The sequence below is a fragment of the Lissotriton helveticus genome, chromosome 6 (genome assembly GCF_964261635.1).
Source record: "Lissotriton helveticus chromosome 6, aLisHel1.1, whole genome shotgun sequence".
NCBI lineage: Eukaryota > Metazoa > Chordata > Amphibia > Caudata > Salamandridae > Lissotriton > Lissotriton helveticus.
In genome coordinates, this window is record NC_136067.1 from 1,052,761,533 (window position 1) to 1,052,782,898 (window position 21,366).

The 21,366-nt window shown below is 47.2% G+C and overlaps 1 protein-coding gene across 1 annotated transcript in view; it reads right to left on the bottom strand.

The window, feature by feature from the left end:
• The window catches only part of SHPRH (SNF2 histone linker PHD RING helicase), an 884,400-nt gene that overhangs the window by 762,905 nt on the left and 100,129 nt on the right, over positions 1-21,366 (bottom strand). The window contains exon 2 of the mRNA XM_078648685.1: positions 9,840-10,508. Within this exon, the coding sequence (XP_078504811.1) occupies positions 9,840-10,478 (639 nt within the window). The 5' untranslated portion in view covers positions 10,479-10,508. The remainder of the gene's footprint in view (positions 1-9,839; positions 10,509-21,366) is intronic.

Here is a 21,366-nt window from a genome sequence, read left to right on the forward strand (position 1 = left end):
TATTCCTATCAGCTTCCTTTGGGCTGGCTGCATCCTTAGCATTGCCTTAGAGCACAGCTTTCCAAACTTTTCATGTTGGTGACACACCTTTTTGTGAAAAAAATTTCAGGGACACGGTAATGTGAGCGAGCTCAGCGAGCAAGCCCGAACCACCCACAACCCCACACACAACCCCACACACACACACACACACATCCAACCCCACACACAACCCCACACCCACCCACCCACACACAACCCCAGACATAAACAACCCACCCCCACACACAATCCCACCCCCACATCCCCAAACACACACACACACACACCTCCCCCCACACACACACAACCCCAGACACAACCCCACACACACAACCCCCACACCCCCACACACACACCCACACCCCCCACACACAACCCCCCCACACAAACAACCCCATACACAACCCCCACACAAACAACCCCACACACACACACACCCACACACAACCCCACCCCCACATCCACACACACACACACACACAACCACACAACCCCCCACACACACCCCCCCACACACAACCCCCCCACACACAACCCCCCCACACACACACAACCCCACACATGCACACAACCCCCCTACACACACACACAACCCCCCACACACACCCCCACCTCCAGATAATGTACGTATGTTTTGTATGGATCTGAAGAAAACCCACATGGTTCGTAACAGAGCATTAACAGGAGATTTGCACATTTGTGATATTACATATTATATATTTCCAATCACGATACATTCCACACATATTTACAATTTTATGCACAGTGAGGTCAACTCATTTGCCCAGAATCACACATTTTAAAGTCAAGTGCCAGAGCTGGAATTAAAACCAAAAGTTCCAGATCACCAGGTCACCAGTTTCGGCACTAGACTAAATCTCTGTAGTCTAGAATCCCAGAATGTTGCATGTTCTTGGAGGAATTCTGTCTCGTAAAACTCTGCTCTTCATGGCCACACTTTTGATCTAGTATCCTGGCTTCAGCTGGGTTTGCTTTTCCACACAACACTGAAGCCTATTCTTGCCACCCAGTGGCCTAATGAGCTGTTGCATCTCGTGTTTCTGTACTTTGCCGAAAGTGGATACCTTCGGTTTTGCAACACTTAATTTATAAGTGCTAGTGGACGGATACAAACGTTTGTTGTGACCCCTGAACTCAAATGGCATGGTGAGCAAAAAAACGATGGATTTAGGCCCAGATCTCTCTACTGGGGTAAACGCATGACATTGTTCTACATTCTGTCCATCAACTGTTCTTTTTGCATTTGTCACCCCGAGTGGGCTGGGTATGCCCAGACCTGGGTCCCGTGCTATCCATGCCACTGGAGTCAAGCCATCCTGGCTGATGAGGGGTGATACCCCGAAACTGGTCCTATGTTGCTTGGTTCCAGTCCAGGGAGGGCCTGGCCTGGCAGTTGGGGCTAGACTGTTCTCATTGGGTGCAGGGTCAAGACTGATTTGCATATGGCTGGGTTCAAACTGAAATGGCATGGTGAGCAAAAAGACCATGGATTTAGGCCAGGTCTTTGTACTGGGGTGAATGCATGACATTGTTCTGCATTCTAACCATCAATTGTTCTTTTCGCACTTTTCCAAGGGCTAAGCACATCAATTTTCAAGTAAATATATTTCAAAATTGTAATACTTCATGTTGATAAGACAAAAGATTATATTGGCTGCGCTCTACACTTGTGATTATAATGCTCCCCTATGAATAAAATGCGATTTCCATACATCAATCATATAAACTAATCATGAGGGAAATTCGAGCTTATTATTTGCAAACGTTTCAAGGGAATGTACTTATCCTATGTAAATGTTCACTGTAAATGGTTTCAACTGCACCCACTTATCACACGTGCGTTTTTGACCGAGCAGGAAAAAACAAGCAGAAGTTTTATAGATTAAGAGCAAAAATGCAAACTGTAACAAATTGACAATGTTAGACACAAGTAAACTTTTCGAAGACACAACCAGAATTAACTGGCGCTCTTTTCATAAAAGTTTCTAATGTGTCAAAAATCCACGGTAGCAACTGGGCCCAGCAGAATCCATCTGTAAGTGGTCGGCTTCGATTTTACCTAAAGGGCACAAACTGAAACGACCGTGTTAAAAAGAAGAATGGCAAAATTGAGAATGACCTTCGAGTACATGTGAATTTATCTGCCAATGTAACTACAAATTGGTAAACAAGGCTCTATATAATTTCTCTTTCTCCCCTTCTGACTGAAATATTGGATTTTATCACTGCATAGCCCTAAGACGATATAAACTGTTGATGGAACCATTGAACTGCATTTCGTTTTCCAGAGAAGTACAGTACACAAATAAAGACAGAACGCAAACACAAGATGCTAGTGGAGTCTATTGTTTGACATTCCAAGAACCCTGCCCCCTTCAGCCTGCGATGAGGATTAGAACATTTTTCCCCAAATGGGTTTTTTAAGCTCCTCTTCTGTTTGTCCTGTCCAGGGCTCAAACAAGACAGATCGCCAGTGTTGCTGCAGACAGCGCCCCGCCACCCTCTCGGCTAAGTGAAATGCTTGTTCCCGAGATTACAGTAATTACAACCGCAGCGTGAGCTCCAAACACGCGCTAAATGAAACATCAGCACGTCAATGGGCAGATAAACAGCGCATTCTTAACCCCCCCGGGCAGCCCTAACAAGCACGACACACCTACACATGGGGCGCGACACAGTAACGTGTCGCGCCACACAGTTTGGAAAGCTGTGCCTTAGAGGAATGCATCCAAGATTGTGGTGGCAAAGCTGCCGAAGATATTTGCATCTTACGATCTAGCACCGCATCTCCCAATCAATGACTGGTGATACGGGACACAGGAGGACTCTGCATATGCATCCAAGCAATGGGTGTTATTGCTCCAGTTATTTCGTACTTATATAGCGAAAGTGGGTGTGAGGGTCTCCCACCGGCAACAGGTATGATCAAGCAATGGCGAGGAACGCCACCCGCAGACACCATCACCCCATCAGAGCTGCCAAGAAGGCCTCCTTCAAAGACCGCCTAGACAACAACTCCCACAACAGCAAAGAGCTCTTCAACATTGTGAAGGAACTCTCCAGCTCCAACACCAACACCAACGAAATCCCACCTTCGCAAGACCTGTGGCGACTCGCTGGCCACCTTCTTCCACCGCAGGATCGCCGACATCCACGACAGCTTCGACGTTACGACCGCCCCGACTACCACTGAGACATCCGCCACCACGACCACCACCCGCATCAACCGCCTCCTCTCTTGGACCTGTATCAACGACGAGGACACCAGCAAGATCATGAACACCATCCACTCCGGATCATCCTTAGATCCATGCCCACCCCACCTCTTCAACAAAGCCAGCACAGCCATCGCACCCCATCACCGGAAAGTAATCAACATCTCCTTCGAGACAGCAACCTTCCCGGAAAGCTGGAAACATGCAGAGATCAACACCTTACTCAAGAAGCCCAAGGCGGACCCCAAGGACCTGAAGAACTTCCGGCCCATCTCCCTGCTCCCTTTCCCAGCGAAGGTCATCGAGAAAACCGTCAACAAACAACTAACCCGCAACCTTGAGGAGAACAGCGTCCTGGACCCATCCCAGTCCAGGTTTCGCAGCAACCATAGCACAGAAACCGCCCTCATCACCGCCACCGACGACATCAGGACCCTGCTAGTCAACAGAGAAACAGCGGCCCTCATCCTCCTGGACCTGTCAGCCGCCTTCGGCACGGTCTGCCACCGCACACTACGAACACGCCTACACAACGCCGGTATCCAAGAGAAGGCTCTGGACTGGACCACCTCCTCCCTCTCCAGTAGAACATAGAGCGTCCGCCTCCCCCCTTCCGCTCCAAAGCCACCGAGATCTGCGGCGTTCCCCAGGGCTCATCCCTCCGCCCAACGCTGTTCAACATCTACATGGCACCCCTCACCCACGTTGCCCGACTGCACAACCTCAACATCATCTCCTACGCCGACGACACCCAGCTTATCCTCTCCCTCACCAAAGACCCTCACACTGCCAAAACCAACCTCCACGAAGGAATGAAGGCTGTCGCCGAATGGATGAGGAACAGCAGACTGAAGCTGAACTCAGACAAGATGGAGGTCCTCATCCTAGGCTCTACCCCCTCAGCTTGGGACAACTCCTGGTGGCCGACAACACAAGGAACAGCCCTGACTCCCAGAGCCCACGCACGCAACCTACTGGTAATCCTCGACTCCACCCTCTCCATGGCCTAGCAGGTCAACGCAGTCTCCTCATCCTGCTTCAACACCCTCCAAATGCTCCCCAGGATCTTCAAGTGGATCCCCACCGAAACTAGAAGAACAGTCACCCAGGCCCTCGTCAGCAGCAGGCTGGACTACGGAAACGCCCTCTACACAGGAACGTCGGCCAAGCTCCTGAGACGGCTGCAACGCATCCAGAACGCCTCGGCACGTCTGATCCTTGACATCCACCGCCGCAGCCACATCACACCCTACCTGAGAGACCTGCACTGGCTCCCTGTCAACAAGAGGATAACCTTCAAGCTCCTCATCCACGCACACAAAGCTCTCCACAACACCGGCCCAGTATACCTCAGCAGACGACTCAGCTTCTACGCCCCCACCCGCCAGCTCCGCTCCGCCGGCCTCGCACTCGCCACAGTCCCCCCTCATCCGAAGAATGACTGCTGGCAGCAGATCCTCCTCCCACCTCGCCGCCAAGACCTGGAACACCCTACCCACCAACCTACGGCAGACCCAAGACCTACTGGCCTTCCGAAGACTCAAGACCCGGCTCTTCGATCAGTAGCAACACCCTCCCTCACCCCCAAGCGCATTGAGATCCTCACGGGTATGTAGTGTGCTTTACAAGTGTCCTGATTGATTGATTGAGGGTTCCTTCAATGGATGGGGTGGTAGAAAAGACTGACACTATGGACATCACCGTGGCAAGGCCTTTGGCTGTCACAAGTGGCCACACTTGAGGGCTTTCATTAGTGGGACCTGATAGGCCTCTCTACTTTGGGCAACATCTTGAGGGGGACGGTCCTCAAATCTTTTCAGACCCTGGAATCAGATCCGCAACTCCACAGAAGCCAGTTCCATTGCTGTTTGCAACTATGCCACGCACTGGCCCCGTACATCTCAGATCTCCAAGACTTTCACCAAATGTAATCCCCTGAAGGGCAAACTCCTTATGGGCAATGTGAGTATCCATGTGGCCTTACCGTGGAATACTCTTACAAAAACTGCCTTGGGTCCAGTCAGGCTCGCTTGCACAATCTTAAGCTCAACCCTCGGTAGCTATGGCTTCTAGCAGCAAGGCTTAAACACAGGAACTAGTGTAAAGCATTTAACTGTACCAAGCAACGAAACAAGAAAGACATGCAACATGCAATCACAGCTGAGTTCCCACTTTCGATAAAGAAGCTCTGGTCTGCAAATTAAGAAACAGCGAAGGGTACTTGAAGGTTGCACTTACGTGTTGCATTCTTGTACAGATCTTTTTCTGGGAGAAAAAAAAATATTTCTGTAGACACGTTTTTTTTTTTTCAAACCCAGAACACAAATCTCATCACTAAAACAAGCATTTACAATGCAATGGTTTTGCCTTTGTTAAAGTTAGAGCTATTGGCATTGCTCTTGACATTATTTTGATTTATGTTTTTTTTTTAACATAAATAAATGGCATTGTCATTTACAATCCCACTAGCTTTATCTCTCGCAAATGACACACACAAACACACACAGAGCCCCCCACACACACAGCCACACAGAGCCCTCCACACAACCACACAGAGCCTTCCACACACACCCACACAGCACAAGCAGGCAACAGGGGCACACGGAGGCACCCTGCATAAAAATGTAAACTTGGCTGAAAACCTTCAACCACCCCCTTTTGGGGACTATATCCTGCACTCTTACAGTGCATAATCATCTCCATCCTATCTACTCATCCCACCAACCATATTCATGACCTTACACAACCCCCACTATTGATCACACCCAACGCCTATTAATCTAATCTACCACTAGGAAACAGGACCAAATGCATAAAAGTAATTCCTTGGGAGCACAATACTAATGCCAGTAACCAAAAATAAACACACCAAAGATGATGGGAGGAATGCTTGCATCCCAATCTATCGTTCCTTCTTTGCTCATCATGCCATTTCATTTTGGACTCAGCTATATGTAAATCAGTAAGAACAGTCCAGCCTGAACTGCCAGGACGGGTACTCCCCGAACTGGAAAAGAAGCAACGCAAGACCAGCTGTGCCCTGATTCGATCTGAAAAGGGACTCACTTCTTGTACAACAATGGTGGTGCAGCATCTCCTGTCTTTATACAATTAAATTCTCAATAGCCGCCTACGTGTTTACTAGTTGAAAGAGACTATGGCTCATGGTGGCAAACAAGCAGTGAAGGAGTACTAGGTGTTGTAAGACACCCTTGGTTGATCGGGTCTTGCGATTTGGGTATAACTTGGAGGATGCTGCAAATTGCAAATGAGACAAGTTGCTATTTTATGGCTCATCATCAAACATTGACCATCTTGTAAAAATATAATCATGAGAAGTTATTTCATGTTCTCTGCTCTGAATGGCCCACTCTGTCGAAGCAACATGATTGTACCTGGTACCCACTGGGATTGATTCCAGTTCGTGAAACTGAGGGTTCTGGGGTGGCTTTCAAGTATGCAAACTAGATGAGTAGGTTGTGTGACAGGAGATAGAATATGTGCAATTTATTCTTTTTAGATGCCCAACGATCAAAGTTAATGTGACCAATCAGGAGAGAGGGATTTGCAGACACAGTAGAAAATACATAGTGTGATTACGAGGGTTGTTGACGACTAGATCTGTTATCGATTGATTATTTTAAATTTTAAATATTATTGTAGGTTTTCAAGTGTATATTTATGAAGAAATGTACAGTATGTTAACTAAAATAAAGAAGTAAATAAAGCACTCCCTGTACAAGAAACCTAAATCTTGAACTATGAGTCAACTTGATTCTGTTTCATCCATATATAGATCAAATCCCTTAAGCAGACCGACCGATTTCTCCACGCTCTTCTCATCTTGGTACTCTTACCAAGTGTGCTATCTCGGAATGTGAGTATTGTGCCCATACAAATGCTGGCAGAGCAGCAGCAGGGCCCAGCAGAGCAGGGCGGGGGGCAGCAGGGGCTCGCAGAGGTGTTTCCTGGGGCAGCCGCCCAGGTCCACCATGGTGCGGCTCCGAGCCCCAAGCCTCTGGTGGTGGTGCTGCTGCGCTCGGTAGCCCATTTAACTTACCGGGCACTCTGGTGGGGGCTCCTTGCGACGGCGGCAATCTCCTGGGCACTTCTCCGGTCTCCCTCTTCGGCATGGGAGACCGGCAACGTCCTCCGCTTCTCCCGGGGCTCCCTCCAGGCCACTGGAGCCCCGCGTGGACGCCATACTTCTTCTCCTGGGCCGCCGTCCTGGCGGGGGCTCCTTGCGATGGCGGCAATCTCCTGGGCACTTCTCCGGTCTCCCTCTTCAGCATGGGAGACCGGCAACGTCCTCCGCTTCTCCCGGGGCTCCCTCCAGGCCACGGGAGCCCCGCCATACTTCTTCTCCTCCTGGGCTGCCGTCTTCCTTCTTCCCCCGGGCTGGGGGGGGGGGGCGGGCACTTCCGGCCGGCCGCGCTAGGATTGGCCGGCCGGCTAGTCACTTCCGGGTCGCCGCGGGCAGCGCGGCGGCCCGTCTCTAGCTCAGGCAGGCGGGCGGCGAAGTTTCCCGATGGATGCGCCGCTCTCAGGGCGAGCCTCCGATGGTGGCGAAGCTGCGGCCAATCGCAGCGCGGCTCCAGCGATGACGTGGCGGCTCAATAACCACTCCTAGCGCGGCGGCACTGAGGGGGCTCGACCGCCTCAGCCAATGGGAGGGCAGCCTCCTTCGTTCTTGCTCTCCGCGGCCCCTGCGAGATCCTCAAGTTATTCTCGGCCCCGGGCAGCGGCGGCAATCAGGGAGGCAGCGTTTGCACCGTAGTAGGAGGCGGCCGAGCGCTCGGGGTGCCACTAGTGCCTTACCAGATTCGGGGGCGTTCCCGAGAATCGGCTTTCGGCTGACGTAGCGTGACGTCGGCAAAAGCCAAAGAATCTCGGGAACGCCCCCGAATCTGGTCCGGCATTGACGGACAGGCCCCTCGTCCAATGGCTAGGCTCCATTTATGGAGCCAGCCAATAAATGACGAGGGCCGACCCAAACCCCACTACAGTTCTCATCAGGTTTTCGCCTGCGCGAAAAAGATGCGCAGAGCGCATCTTTTCGCCAGGCAAAACCTAAAAAGGGATAAAGTTGATATCTTTTTATCACTACGTACTCTATTGCTGAGTTAGGATTAATCAAAGATGGAAGACAGAATTTACTAAGAGATTTTCCTTGTTAGGGCCAGTGAGTAAAATGAAAGTTGCATGCTTCGGCGATTCAAATGTCATTGTGGCATTATTAGGACAGGAACCAGGATGTCTGTAGCACCCGGTTTCTTTATGAAGGGGAGCTCCTAGTCCCAGAGACCAGCAAGCTGTCTGAAAATGATTTGTTTTTTTAAAAAATGGGGACTTGAATCATCAGGTCTCTGGCTCTCTTCTGGAACCAAGCTCTATTTGTGGGACAACCCTTAGGTGTATAGATGCGGCCATGCTCTTTGCTCTATAACCTCTGCCACTAAGATACATGGATCCTAGGAGCAATTGAAAGAGACTATTACAACCAACAATACTAGTACAAAATAGGTTTGCACTTACACTGTAACGAGAGGCTTTGGAGGCACTGATATGATGGAAATCTCCTTACATCCATAGGGTTATATGTGATTTAAGTGGTTGTGACAGAGATGTAATTAATTCTTGGTAAAATGTTTTCATATTAAATAGGCTACAAACTTGATTCTGTATTTGCTTTTCAATGAGGGAGGAGCAGTCAATCATATAACTATTTTATACACTTGTTCCACACTTTTCATCATCTCATTCCAAGAATACAAACTGCAACCGCTGAAGAGTTAAACAGATGGGAGGGAGCTCATATGTGGGGTGAACACAACACTGCTGCGTGTTTACAGCTGGACAGTCAAAGAAATCAAACAATCAAAGCATGCAAATGGGCAGTACTAAGATCAATGTTGAAAACATATCTGCAAATCCAGCGTTCTGAAAACCACTCATGCTCGGTTCTTGATGCTCATCACATATAACTGTGAATAAGAACTGTGATCAGACCTATTGTGCAACGATTAAAGCAGTGTTTACTCTGATTAACAGTACATTAGTCTTCCTTGCATAGATCATCAATAAACATTAGTATAAATGTCTCACAGACAACGTGCACATAAAGTTTTTAATTAGGGGTTAAAGCCAACAGTGAGAGTGGAACATTCGGAGAAGCTGGGAATAGTTGGAGCTTAACCAAAAAATGCGGGTTTGTTTAAGCATCTTGAACTTTCTACTATGTGGACCATCTTACTTGTCCAAAAGGGCAAAGACATGAAAGAAGGTACAGCAGCAGCACCATTACTGCAAGGGTTTACTCTGTTAAGGGGATTAATTAATCTATTGCACAAGAATAAAGTAACTGTTTTCTGTTTGCTATTAAAGTCCACTTATTAGAACCATAATCATAAACATGTGACAGCACAGTCTCACAGAGGATCATGTGCCTTGAGGTTCTGCTGAATTCATATTTTGCTGTTAAGGATTTTGGCCCGCATAGAAAGAACTATATTTTGTTAACAGCCCTTCCTATACACAATAACAAAAAATACCCTTCCCAAACAGATGATCTTTAAAAAGTACCTTTAAAGTTCCTAGCAAAGCAGGTTGCTGACGCAATCCTATTATACTCTTCTTCTGAAGCCACCTCAGATCTTCCAAAGTTTCATTACTGAAAGATGACATCACCAAATACACATCATCTTTATTCCTTTGTAGTTCTTTTGGTGCGGTTTGGTTGTCTTCTGCCGCAACATTTTTTGCATGAACACAAATCTGTAACTGTTCACCTGATTCAGTGGCTGTTAATGTAAAAGAATGCTCCTGAATGCTTTTTTCAAACGTCTGCCTGTGAAGAGGTTGAAGAATGAACTCAGCCAACAGAGCTTGCCAACAGCCTTCTTCTGAGTTTTGAGGCAATACCAAGAGGTTCGGACAGATAGATAATGAAGGCTGTACCGTGCAGGTCTCATCAGTCTCCGCAACAAAGGACGGTGAAAGAACAGATTTTGAACTGTCACTGGTGTCTGTCTGTGTCAGTTCTTGGACTATAGTATCATTTAAAACCAAAGGAGAGATTAAAGAGGAGCTAGGGCCAGGAATGGTACCATCTTCTTCCATTGTAAAGTCCTCATTCCTACGGTCTTCATGCATATTCCAGCAATGCAGTTTCTTTGTTTCCTCAGTCATTCTCACAGGAGGTGCACTCTTTCGGCGACTCATCTTGATGTTTCTTCAAACAAGGATGCAAACCTGTATAAAGACGAACACATATTAGTAAGTAGTGCAACAAAGGACAGGGCTTATGTAAGTAACTTCCATTCTGTGTCAAAATGTTCATCACATATACCAATCAAAGTTAAAGCATTCCTCGAGCCCACAACATAAACTTTAGATTTACAGTCGTGGGACTTAACAAGCAGGTCAACAACAGTTATATGTCAAACCCAGTGGCAATTCCAAAGAGGACAATGAAATGCTACATCTGAACTGCACCACAGATATAAATGGATGGAACCACAACACTAACTTTAAGAAAGCATAATCAAGAGCTTGTGATGAATGATTCAAAACTCAACAAAGGCAACAAATGACTTATTTCAAGCCAAATTTAGTTCACAGTTAGCATAAATACTTTGCTTTCATTAGAATGTAATCTGAAAACTAGCAAACACAACAACTCTTTGTGCTATACAAACTTACCCAATGTTTATAGCCTCTCCTGGGTTCCCCCACCTTCTCCCATGTCCTTCATTTTCTCTCTCAAGGGACTCTTACTAGGTACATATACATGCCTGTGCTACTTTAGCTTTCACAGGAGCATGCATAGTTTCACTTTCAATGCTGAACCAGATTTTCAGTTTCACTCTGTTAGATTTTGCTTTATCAAAGTGATTTATACTTTAAATTAATTTTAAAATGTTCAAAACTGTGCTGCATAGACAAATTTATTTTTACTGCTATAACATGTATTTTGATACGCTATACCAGTAATTTGCTTACAGAAAGATTGCCACAGTTGCTTAAAGGCTTTTTATTTTACAATCAAACTGTTCCTGACCTGGGCATTGTAGTGTTGTAAAATGTACCAATTGTGCCAAATTGTGATTGGCTAGCGTGACCCTTGGGAGTATATCATATGACAAAGTGTAGGCTTTTCTTCACATTTCGCTTGGCATTCCACCACCCAGATGTCTTCCAATTAAGGTTGTCAGAGGTGATTCTCCAGTGTGGGCATAGTAGAGCCTGGAAATGCCTCAGCCAGAATCCCTGCTTCTCGGGTAACAACACAGGTCTCTTCCAACAAGAAACTAAAAAGATACCATCTTTAAATCCCACAGGAAACAATCCACATCTGCACCGTGGAAAAGGGCCAATAACATGCAAACAACTTTTTAGCAACATTTAGAACTATGCTACATATTTTTACAAGGATGTTACTGCTTTATTGGCTCTCTATACAGGCTGCTACTGCGACCGTTGCCTAACCTTGACAGAGCATGCAGTAAACATGGTGAGTCAGTGTTCTCAATAAACACTACTAAGAACAAGCATTGGCAAAGCCAATGGGTCACGGAAACACGAGAGCTATTGGCGTTGTCATTGTGAATGTCTTTTAGCCATTTTGTATAGTAGCAACCTGCAGCTCAGTGTGGCAGAAAGTCACGGAAAAAAGTGCTGACATGGCCAGCCCTGGCCACATCACAGCGCTTTTTTGAGCAGCAGGAGAGAAGAGACAATTAAATCATTGCAGGAGGGTGAAAAGACAGCACATGTGCTATCTAGCCAGACTTAAAAAGGAATACGTTCTTGCGTGATTTAATGGTTTATTTTCCAGTTTTTTACAAAGCAGGAACTTACCTGAACCTCAGTTACATTACACCAGGGGTTCCCAACCTGGGGTGCCCTGCATGTCCAGGATGATGCGACAAAGAGGGAAAGCATGTACTGTATGCATATTAGGAATCGGGCGAGACTTTTGTAGGTAGTACTACCATTAATCAAACATTTCTTAGGGATGCAAGGCATAGAAATGGTTGGGACCCTTGCATTACACAAAGAGACTTTCATTTTTGGCAAGCCCGGGGAGAGTAAAGGATTTGGCCAGAATCATAGGATATTGTTCAGATGCCGAGATTGGAACCTTGTTCTACAGCTATGGCTCTTAAACCACATATCCTGCATTTAAGGTAAACCTCACAGTTAATTCGTGTACACTGTGCTAGGAATCCCAGTAGACTGCGGTATGCCTTTGTAAATGGTTTTTATAACATTTTTTAAATTGTATCAATTTGCATTTTAACTACCCTGCATTAAGTTCTTTTTTGTTCCACTAGACATCTACAATCCACTAATGTGGCAGAGTCAATGCTGCATCAGGGGTGAAAGCCAGATTGGATATAAGTCACCAGATAGCTTTGATAAAGTTGGGAAATTAGATGAATGCATTTCTCTTCATTATACACTAACAATCCAATTTTCTACAGTTAGCTAGGAGTACATGGCTCCTGACAAGATTTTAGAGGGGTATTGTAAGTACTTTCACTCAGCATCTAATTAACAGGGATGGCTACGAAATATATTCCTAGGTTTCGTTTCCTTACAGATAGATGGCAGCTTGAGCTACTTAGGATTGGAGCTTGAGAAATATTTCAGTTGATTGTCCACAGAGCAATAACATGAGTTGTTACATGCAACGCAGCCATTTGGGATAGTTTCAAAGAGCAGAGGCCTTGGACATAGGCAATACAAAGAGAGGGCAAATGACAGCTACACCTCCCAGTGTTCACTCTGATATAGAGAAATGAGAAGCTCCAATCCTACAAGGAGCAAGCCTTAAGATGATACCAGAGTAATCAATATCTAAGCTTGCTTTAAAATATCAGTCCATCTCTCACTACGTCCACGCCCCATTCCCTCCTACGCCCCTTTTTTCCAATTGTAAACAGGTTAGGTTGTGCTTTTTTCATTTAAAAAAAGGATGGTCTTACTTTCCTTGGACAGTTAAACCATTTTTCTTTGCAATATTGTTGGATTTTGCTTTAGAAAGGAACTAAAATTCATTTTTGTTGTGTTGCAGTAGCATTTATGAAACTAAAAAATTGTTTTGACAAATGTTTAGTTTTAAAAGTGATTTGAAGCTGCTAAAACATTTCCTTATTATTTGGTATGTTTTAAACGTGCTTCTTCAAAGAGGGCCAGTCTTGTTCGCTAAATATCTTTGTCTAGAAAAAGGGGTTTATCCAGCGAATAACAGTTTGCTGAAATGGCCACTGGGCTGTGATTTACTTGATTCATCAGACTACATGGCAATGCTATAACCTTTTCTTCACTTTTTCCTAGGATGTCCTATCACCGTAGCGTTCTGTGGTTAAGGGCGACTGACGTAAGAATTGATTTTCCTGTTTGGGGCTGGTAGGGCCTCGAAGGGTCTTGGACCAGAAACACTACTCTTGCAACAACAAGTCACTCCACTCCCAGCAAGAACCATAAACATCCATTGTTTTCAATATCTTTAGGAAATAGCCATCATCTGTCCCCCAGTCCCCCATAAAAGGGTCTGGTAAAACAAGTACAACATTTCTAAAAATCTTGAATCAATCTTTAAGCCTTACGGAGGAGAATTAGGCGGTCTTATACAAAAAGGGTGCTCTAGAAGTATGTAGCCCAGTCCTAGGTGCATGTCTAGTAAAGACAAAACAAAGTTTTGAGGTACCAATTGTAAGCCAACTTTGTCTTTGTCATGTTCAAGTTTTCTTTTCTTGTTTTTGTTTAAATCCCTTTATTGAAATTTGTATTTTAACATTCCGGTACAACAGTATGTCAAAAACCACAACTGCCAAGCGAGTACATTGCAGAACACCATTGAGGTGTCTCTGATAACAATTCCAATAGTGTATCATAATGGTTATGGTATAGCAATGGTATCTACAGTTGTGAAACGCTTGAGGAGCAGTGTGAGCAAATGTGTAGACCAAGAAAACAAGTTACTTACCTGTAACTTTGGTTCCCCAGTATTGGTAACTTTCATAGATTCCCATGCTTTGTATCATTCCCCGTCGTCGGACTGGGAGTCTCGGTAATAAAAAATATCATAGTAGTAGGTACAAAAGAGAAAGGAAAGGCCTAGGCCTCATTCCCTTTTGTAACATATCAGCCTCTTTTTGTAAAAGAGACCAAACTCTAGGCGTCAGCCAATCAGAAGAGCCTCACCCTTAGAACCTTCCTGAAGGAACCTCAGAGCCTCAGATTTTCGTAGCCGTAGTGTGCTAGACACCATTCTTGCTGAAGGCTGAGCTTTCCCCGGGGAGGTGGGTGGGCGCATGGGAATCTATGAAAGTTACCAATACTGGGGAACCAAAGTTACAGGTAAGTAACTTGTTTTCTTACCCCAGTATTGGAACTTTCATAGATTCCCATGCTTTGTATCAGAATAGCAAGCAGTAAACACCATAAACACATTTTGTAAAGCAGTATACCATAACATTAGCCAGAAAAGTACAAAATGTGTCACCCATGGAAGGTGGGATAGAAAGGAAAGCTCACCCATCACTTGAAGAGGTTTCTCAGGACAGCCTGGCCCACAGCCGCGTCATCCTGCTGCAATGACTCTAAGCAATAATGCTTAGTGAACGTGTGCACGCTGCTCCAGGTAGCAGCTCTGCAGATGTCCTTGATATGTACCCCCGCAAAGAGGGCCGTAGAAGAAGCCACTGATCTCGTCGAGTGAGCACGGATCTTGCCCACTAGAGGTTTTCCTGCTAACTTGTGGCAATGCAGAATGGCACTTGAAATCCATCTCGAGATCCCCTGTTTAGACAGAGGGAGACCTTTGTTTGGACCGCCGAAAGCAATGAACAATTGTGAAGATTTTCCTAAGTCTTTGGTTCGGTCCATGTAGAACTTTAGACAGCGTTGCAAATCCAGAGTGTGCAATGTCTTTTCTGCTGGAGTGACTGGGTTCGGAAAAAATGTCTTTAGTATGACCGGCTCATTTAGGTGAAAGTCAGTGGGGACCTTGGGAATGAACCTTGGGTTCGTCCTTAAGATGGTAGTGTTCTTTTTGAACTGCAAAAACGGTTCTTGGATAGTTAGGGCTTGCATCTCCCCCACTCGCCTCGCTGATGTGAGGGCTAAGAGTAAAGCTAACTTCCATGATAAGAATTTTAGGTCTGAGCGGAGAATCGGCTCAAAAGGTCCCTTCATTAGTTGAGCCAGGACTAAGTTTAGATGCCATGTTGGAGGAGGAGATCGCACTGGCGGATAGACCCTGAACAGGCCTTTGAGGAATTGTTTGACAATTCTTGCAGACCACAACGAAGGACCAGAATCAGATCTTCTGAATCTCGAAATTGCCGCTAAATGAACCTTGATAGTAGAATGGGACAGATTAGACTTAGCTAGCGAGAGTAGGTAAGGTAGGAGCTGATGAGGTTTTGACGTGAAAGGATCAATCTTTTCTTTTTTGCACCAGATACAGAATCTTTTCCACTTCAGTCTGTATGTTTTGTTTGTGGACGGAGCCCTTGCCTGAGAGAGGATGTCTTTGACCTCATTGGAAAGAGGAACATTCATGTATTCTCGCTGGTCAGGAGCCATGCAGTCAGGTGCAACGATCTTGGGTCTGGATGCCAAACTTGTCCTTCGGACATTGCCAGGAGATCCGGAACATCTTCCAGCCTTATCGGAGGTACTAGCGATAGCAGATGGAGCTCGGTGTACCAGAATTGTCTTGGCCATGCCGGGGCTATAAGGATGAGCTTGCATGGTTCCGTCCTCATTTTCCTGAGGAGACGAGGAAGCAGGGGAATCGGTGGAAATGCATAGAGAAACCTCCCCGTCCAGGCTATCGATAGGGCATTGCCCAATGAGCCTTGGTGATGGAACCTGCTGGCGTAGGCTAGGCACTTTTTGTTGGTCGGCGTTGCAAAAAGGTCCACCTCTGGTGTGCCCCATTTTTGAAAGAGTAGATCTATTACTTGTTGTTTCAGCTCCCACTCGTGACTGACTGAGGCGAGCCTGCTCAGCCTGTCGGCTCCCTCGTTGAGCACTCCTGGTAAGTGCTCCGCCTTTAGAGAAATTCCGTGAAGAATGGTCCATTCCAGAATCTGTTGAGCCTCTCGCGACAAGGGGAGTGACCTCGTCCCTCCTTCCTTGTTCACATAATGCATAGCCGTGGTGTTGTCCGTCCTGACTAGCACCTGTGAACCCTGGAGACGCGGAAGAAAGGCTTGAAGGGCTAGCCTGATTGCTCTCAGCTCCAACAGGTTGATGTGTAGCTTTTGGTCGCTTGGAGACCAATGGCCGCTGACCTGCAGGTCCTGCATCACTGCTCCCCATCCCTCCAATGACGCATCCGTCGTCAGTATGTGAGGTGATGGAACGCTTGCGAAGGATAGACCTTGGCATAAGTTCTGTGGATTCGACCACCAAAGCACCGTCTCCTTCATCTCTCGAGTGACCATTACTTTGTCGTCGAACGATCCGTGCACTTGCTGCCACTGGAGGTCCAGTTGCTCCTGCAGGGGCGCATCCGGAGCCTGCAGTGCGGGATCAGGGGTATACAAGATGACATCACCCCCAACAGCGACTTGTAGCTGCGTACAGAAAGACACTTTTTTCTTTGAAGGCTTCCTGCTAATCTTTGCAGTTTCTGTACCCTTTCTCGAGTAGGAAATGCTTTTGAGAGCCGCGAATCCAACATCGCTCCCAGGAACCGCGCTGTCCGTGACGGCAGCAGCGTGGATTTCTCCATGTTCAAGGTGAGACCCAGATTTTGGAACAGAGTGGTGCAAGCCTGCACCGCGTCCTGCGCTAATGCTCTGGTCGGGGCCTTTAGTAACCAATCGTCCAGGTAAGGGAAGACCTGGAAGTGGTTTTTCCGCAGAAATGCTGCTACAGGTGCCAGCACCTTCGTAAAAATCCTTGGAGCAGAGCGAAGGCCGAACGGCAAGACTCTGAACTGAAAATGGCTCTTGGCTACTGTGAAGCGTAGGAACCTTCTGTGCGCTGGGTGAATCGGGATATGGAAGTACGCATCCTCCAGATCGAGTGCGGCCATATAATCCCCCGGGTTGACCATTTTCAAAACGTCCTGTAGGGATACCATCCTGAAGGATAAGGAGATGAGATAGGCATTTAGCTCCCTGAGGTCCAGGATGGGGCGCCATTTCTCCTGCGTTTTTCTCACCAGGAAGAACCTGGAATAGAAACCATGGCCCTGTTGATTGGAGGGGACCGGCTCTATCGCTCCTTTGCGGAGCATTTGTTGTACCTCTAGCCGCAGGAGATGCAGATGTTTTGAAGGAATGGCTGATGGGGGTCTGGGTGGAGGGACTTCCGTAAACTCCAAAGTATGTCCCCGTCTGATGATGTTGAGCACCCAACGGTCCGATGTAATTTGGGACCAGTTCAGAAGGAATTTTGACACCCTGCCTCCAACTGATGATCTCTCGGAGGAGGGAGCAGTAGGCAGAGCCAGAAGGCCGCTATTGGCGTTTGGACGAGTCTCGTCCACGGGCCGCTTGCTTGCCTTTGTTGTAAGGCCGTGAATAACCAGAGGACTGGCCCTGCCTTTGTTGGTATGACGGGCGATTCGGCTGGTACCCAGAGCTGTTCGAAGAATAGCGCTGTTGTTGGTATGCGCCTCTGTAGGTGCCACCTCTGCCTCTTGTGCCCCTAAAAGGAGTTTTGCGGTACTGAAGTGTTCCCAGCGATCTAGCTGTCTCCGTGTCCTTTTTGATGTCCTGCAGCGTGTCGTCGATCAATTTGCCGAAGAGTGCCTCGCCATCAAAAGGTAGATCAAGGACCTTGTTTTGGATTTCAGGCCGAAACCAAGTCGCTTTTAGCCACCCTTGGCGTCTTAATACTTCCGCTCCTGCCAAAGCTCTAAAGGACGTTGTGGCAATGTCCATGGCACAGTCTATTATCTCCATGGAGACCGCTTCACCTTCTTGCAAGGTTTTCTTGGCTTCCAGCCCGTTTTCTGGTGTAAGCTGATCCAAATAGGGAGCTATATCGCACCATAACTGGCGATCATATCGTCCCAATATTGCCAAAGCATTGGCGGCGCGAACCAGAAGGCTAGCAATGGATGAAAATCTCTTGCCTGTGTTATCCAGCCGCCGTCCATCCTTGTCAGGAGGGGCTGTCAAGGGAGCAGAAGGGTTCCGTGACTTCCTTTGCGCCGCTTGTGAGATTACAGAGTCCGGCTTGGGATGACCTGTCAGGGCAGCCGGTCCATCATCCGGCGCTTTATACTTTTTGTCAAGGCGCGGTAGCACAGGGACCACCGTCGCTGGGTTTTTCATGGTCTTCAAACCCTCCTTCCATAGATGTTCCACAATCGGAATGGACCTCGTAGTCTTGCGGTGAGTGTCTTTAAAATCGTACAAGAAACAGTCTGTGGTTTCCGCAGGCAATACCAACTTAAATCGGCCGGCTGCACGTTCCATCAGTTGGTGAAAACTGCCAATGTCAGCAGGAGGAGAATCACCTAGGTCTTGGTTGGGCGAAGCTGGATCCGGGATGATGTAGTCATTGTATTCATCCCCTTCCTGATCCGAGTCCTGATTATCACGGATGACGCATCCGTATCATTATCATGATCCCCATCCGGATCATCCGCTGTTCCAGACGCAGCCTGGGGCACTGGCCGCTGTGGTTGAGGAGGAGTCTGCACTGGGTGTACAGGAGGGACAATTGAAGAGTGGTCCTTTACTGGTGTTGACGGAGTAGACCTCCTCGGCGCTGGTCGCTCGGCCTTGGACTTGTAGTCTTGCAACATCTTGTGCAGGTCATGCAGGAAGGACGTCGGGACTGAAACCATGTCTTGTGATTCACAGTCCATTAAGTGGTCTGTTTGTGGGTAGTCACCTCCACCTTGTTCATATGCCTCCTCTGAGTCCGTCTCTTGACTTTTAATGAGAAGCTGAGATGGGCTATTCGCATAATCAAAGCCATCCTGACCGTCTCCCTCAGAGTACTCCTGGTCTAGCAACATCGTTGGGGGTAATGAGGTCACCCTCCTTGGGGATGTCATTTCAGGCGTGATCCTTGTGAGAGATATTGTTACCCTTCTCTCTGCAGCCAGTATCGTTGGTTGGTCCGTCGACGCCGGTGAAATCCTCGTCGACGAGATAGGAATAGTAGATGTCGTCGTCGACGCCACCGACGACGAGCCCGCCGCCGATGTAGAAATTGTTGTCGTCGAAGCACTCGTCGACGGCATGACCGTCGTCGACACCGTCGTCGACGTCGTCGTCGGTACTGCCGTCGTCGACACCGTCGTCGACGATGATGGTTTCTTCGTCGACGATGTCTTCGCCTTCGTCGACGATGTCGTCGGCATACTTCCCGTCGACGCTGCCGTCGTCGAGCTCTTCTTACACGACGACGAAGCTTTCGTCGTCGACGCTCCCGCCGACGAGCCCGTCGACGGGACCAATTGGAGCTTGGGCTTCATTTTCGTCGTCGACGGAGCCACCGTCGACGAAGTCTTCGTCGTAGAGGACTTGGAACTCCTCTCTGAAGAGTGTGAAGAGGGTCTCTTGAAGGCTGGGTCAGTCTTCTCACCCTTAGGAGGCAAAACCAGTTCTGCCTTGCCCGACCCACTGTGGTGGGGAGAACCTCCTGAACCCCGGCCATCAGACTCCCTGGGGGTCTTCTTTGAAGCCTTAGAGGGGCGCCCAATAGAGGAAGATGGGGAACCTCTACCCCTTTTCACTGACCTGCTAGAGGAAGCACAGGACGCCGATTCCTCCTCATCACTGGAAACTCCATGTTTCCTTTCCTTCTGCCTCTGCAACCATGTAAGAAGCCTTCCAGCACGATCTCTCAAGGTCTTGGTGGAGAGAGTGCGGCAAATCTTACAGTCCTCTGCCTTGTGATCTGGATACAGGCAGTAGATGCAATCCTTGTGTTTGTCTTCCACAAACAGCCTTTTCTTCCCACAGGTGGAACAGGGCTTGAAAAGGGCTTTCTTCTTCTCAACCTCCGACATTTTGAAGAAGAAAGAGTTTCCTGAAGAAACCTGAAGAAAATTCTGAAGAAATATCTGTAGAAATGAGTTTTAAAGAGTAGAAATAGAGCAGAGCTCAATGGAGACTCCCTAGCACAACGTGCGGTAGAAAATCTGAGGCTCTGAGGTTCCTTCAGGAAGGTTCTAAGGGTGAGGCTCTTCTGATTGGCTGACGCCTAGAGTTTGGTCTCTTTTACAAAAAGAGGCTGATATGTTACAAAAGGGAATGAGGCCTAGGCCTTTCATTTCTCTTTTGTACCTACTACTATGATATTTTTTATTACCGAGACTCCCAGTCCGACGACGGGGAATGATACAAAGCATGGGAATCTATGAAAGTTCCAATACTGGGGTAAGCACTACTTATTGCAGTGATGTAGTGTGCACAATATTGCATCGTAGTGAACAGTGGGAATTGGAAACAAAATAATGAGGACAAAATATCTTGACTAAAGGGAGGGCCTGTGACCCAAGGCCCTGAGATGTAACAACAACTAAGCGGCTGCATGTGCAGCACATGAAAAACCCCAGTGTCTGCGAGATATGCAAAGATTGCGTGAGGCAACCCCCTTTTATGACAACACGCTAGCGGGATTGGAGGTCATGCGCAAATTTCCTTAACGAGAATTGCAATAGAAGATGACAGGATTTTATCATGCACCTCGTCACAATTAGTCACCTGATAATAAACAACAAATTATTGAAAATATGATGGGAAAATATCCTTATTAGAAATGTTGTGAGCAATACAGAAGAGGCTTCAGGTCATGAACATGTGTTGGTAGATTTAATTGAGAATCTGGAGGTAAAATAAAGTCAAAGATATTTTACAATCGGTGCATCAGAACTTTGTTTTGTTTCTAAATAACATATATACCAGTGCTACATCTTTTTACAGACCAATAGTTCTGCTGCTCCTAGGCGACCATCTGTGCATGTATCTGCTATCTGTAACAGGGCATGTCGTAAGTGACACGTCTGTCGTTGCTGTATGGACCATATCAAGTTCTTAATTTGTAAAAAATGAAGTGCCATGGCCCTTCTCAGATGACCACTGCAGCCTGCACCACTCATTGGCCCTGCTAGCCCGGT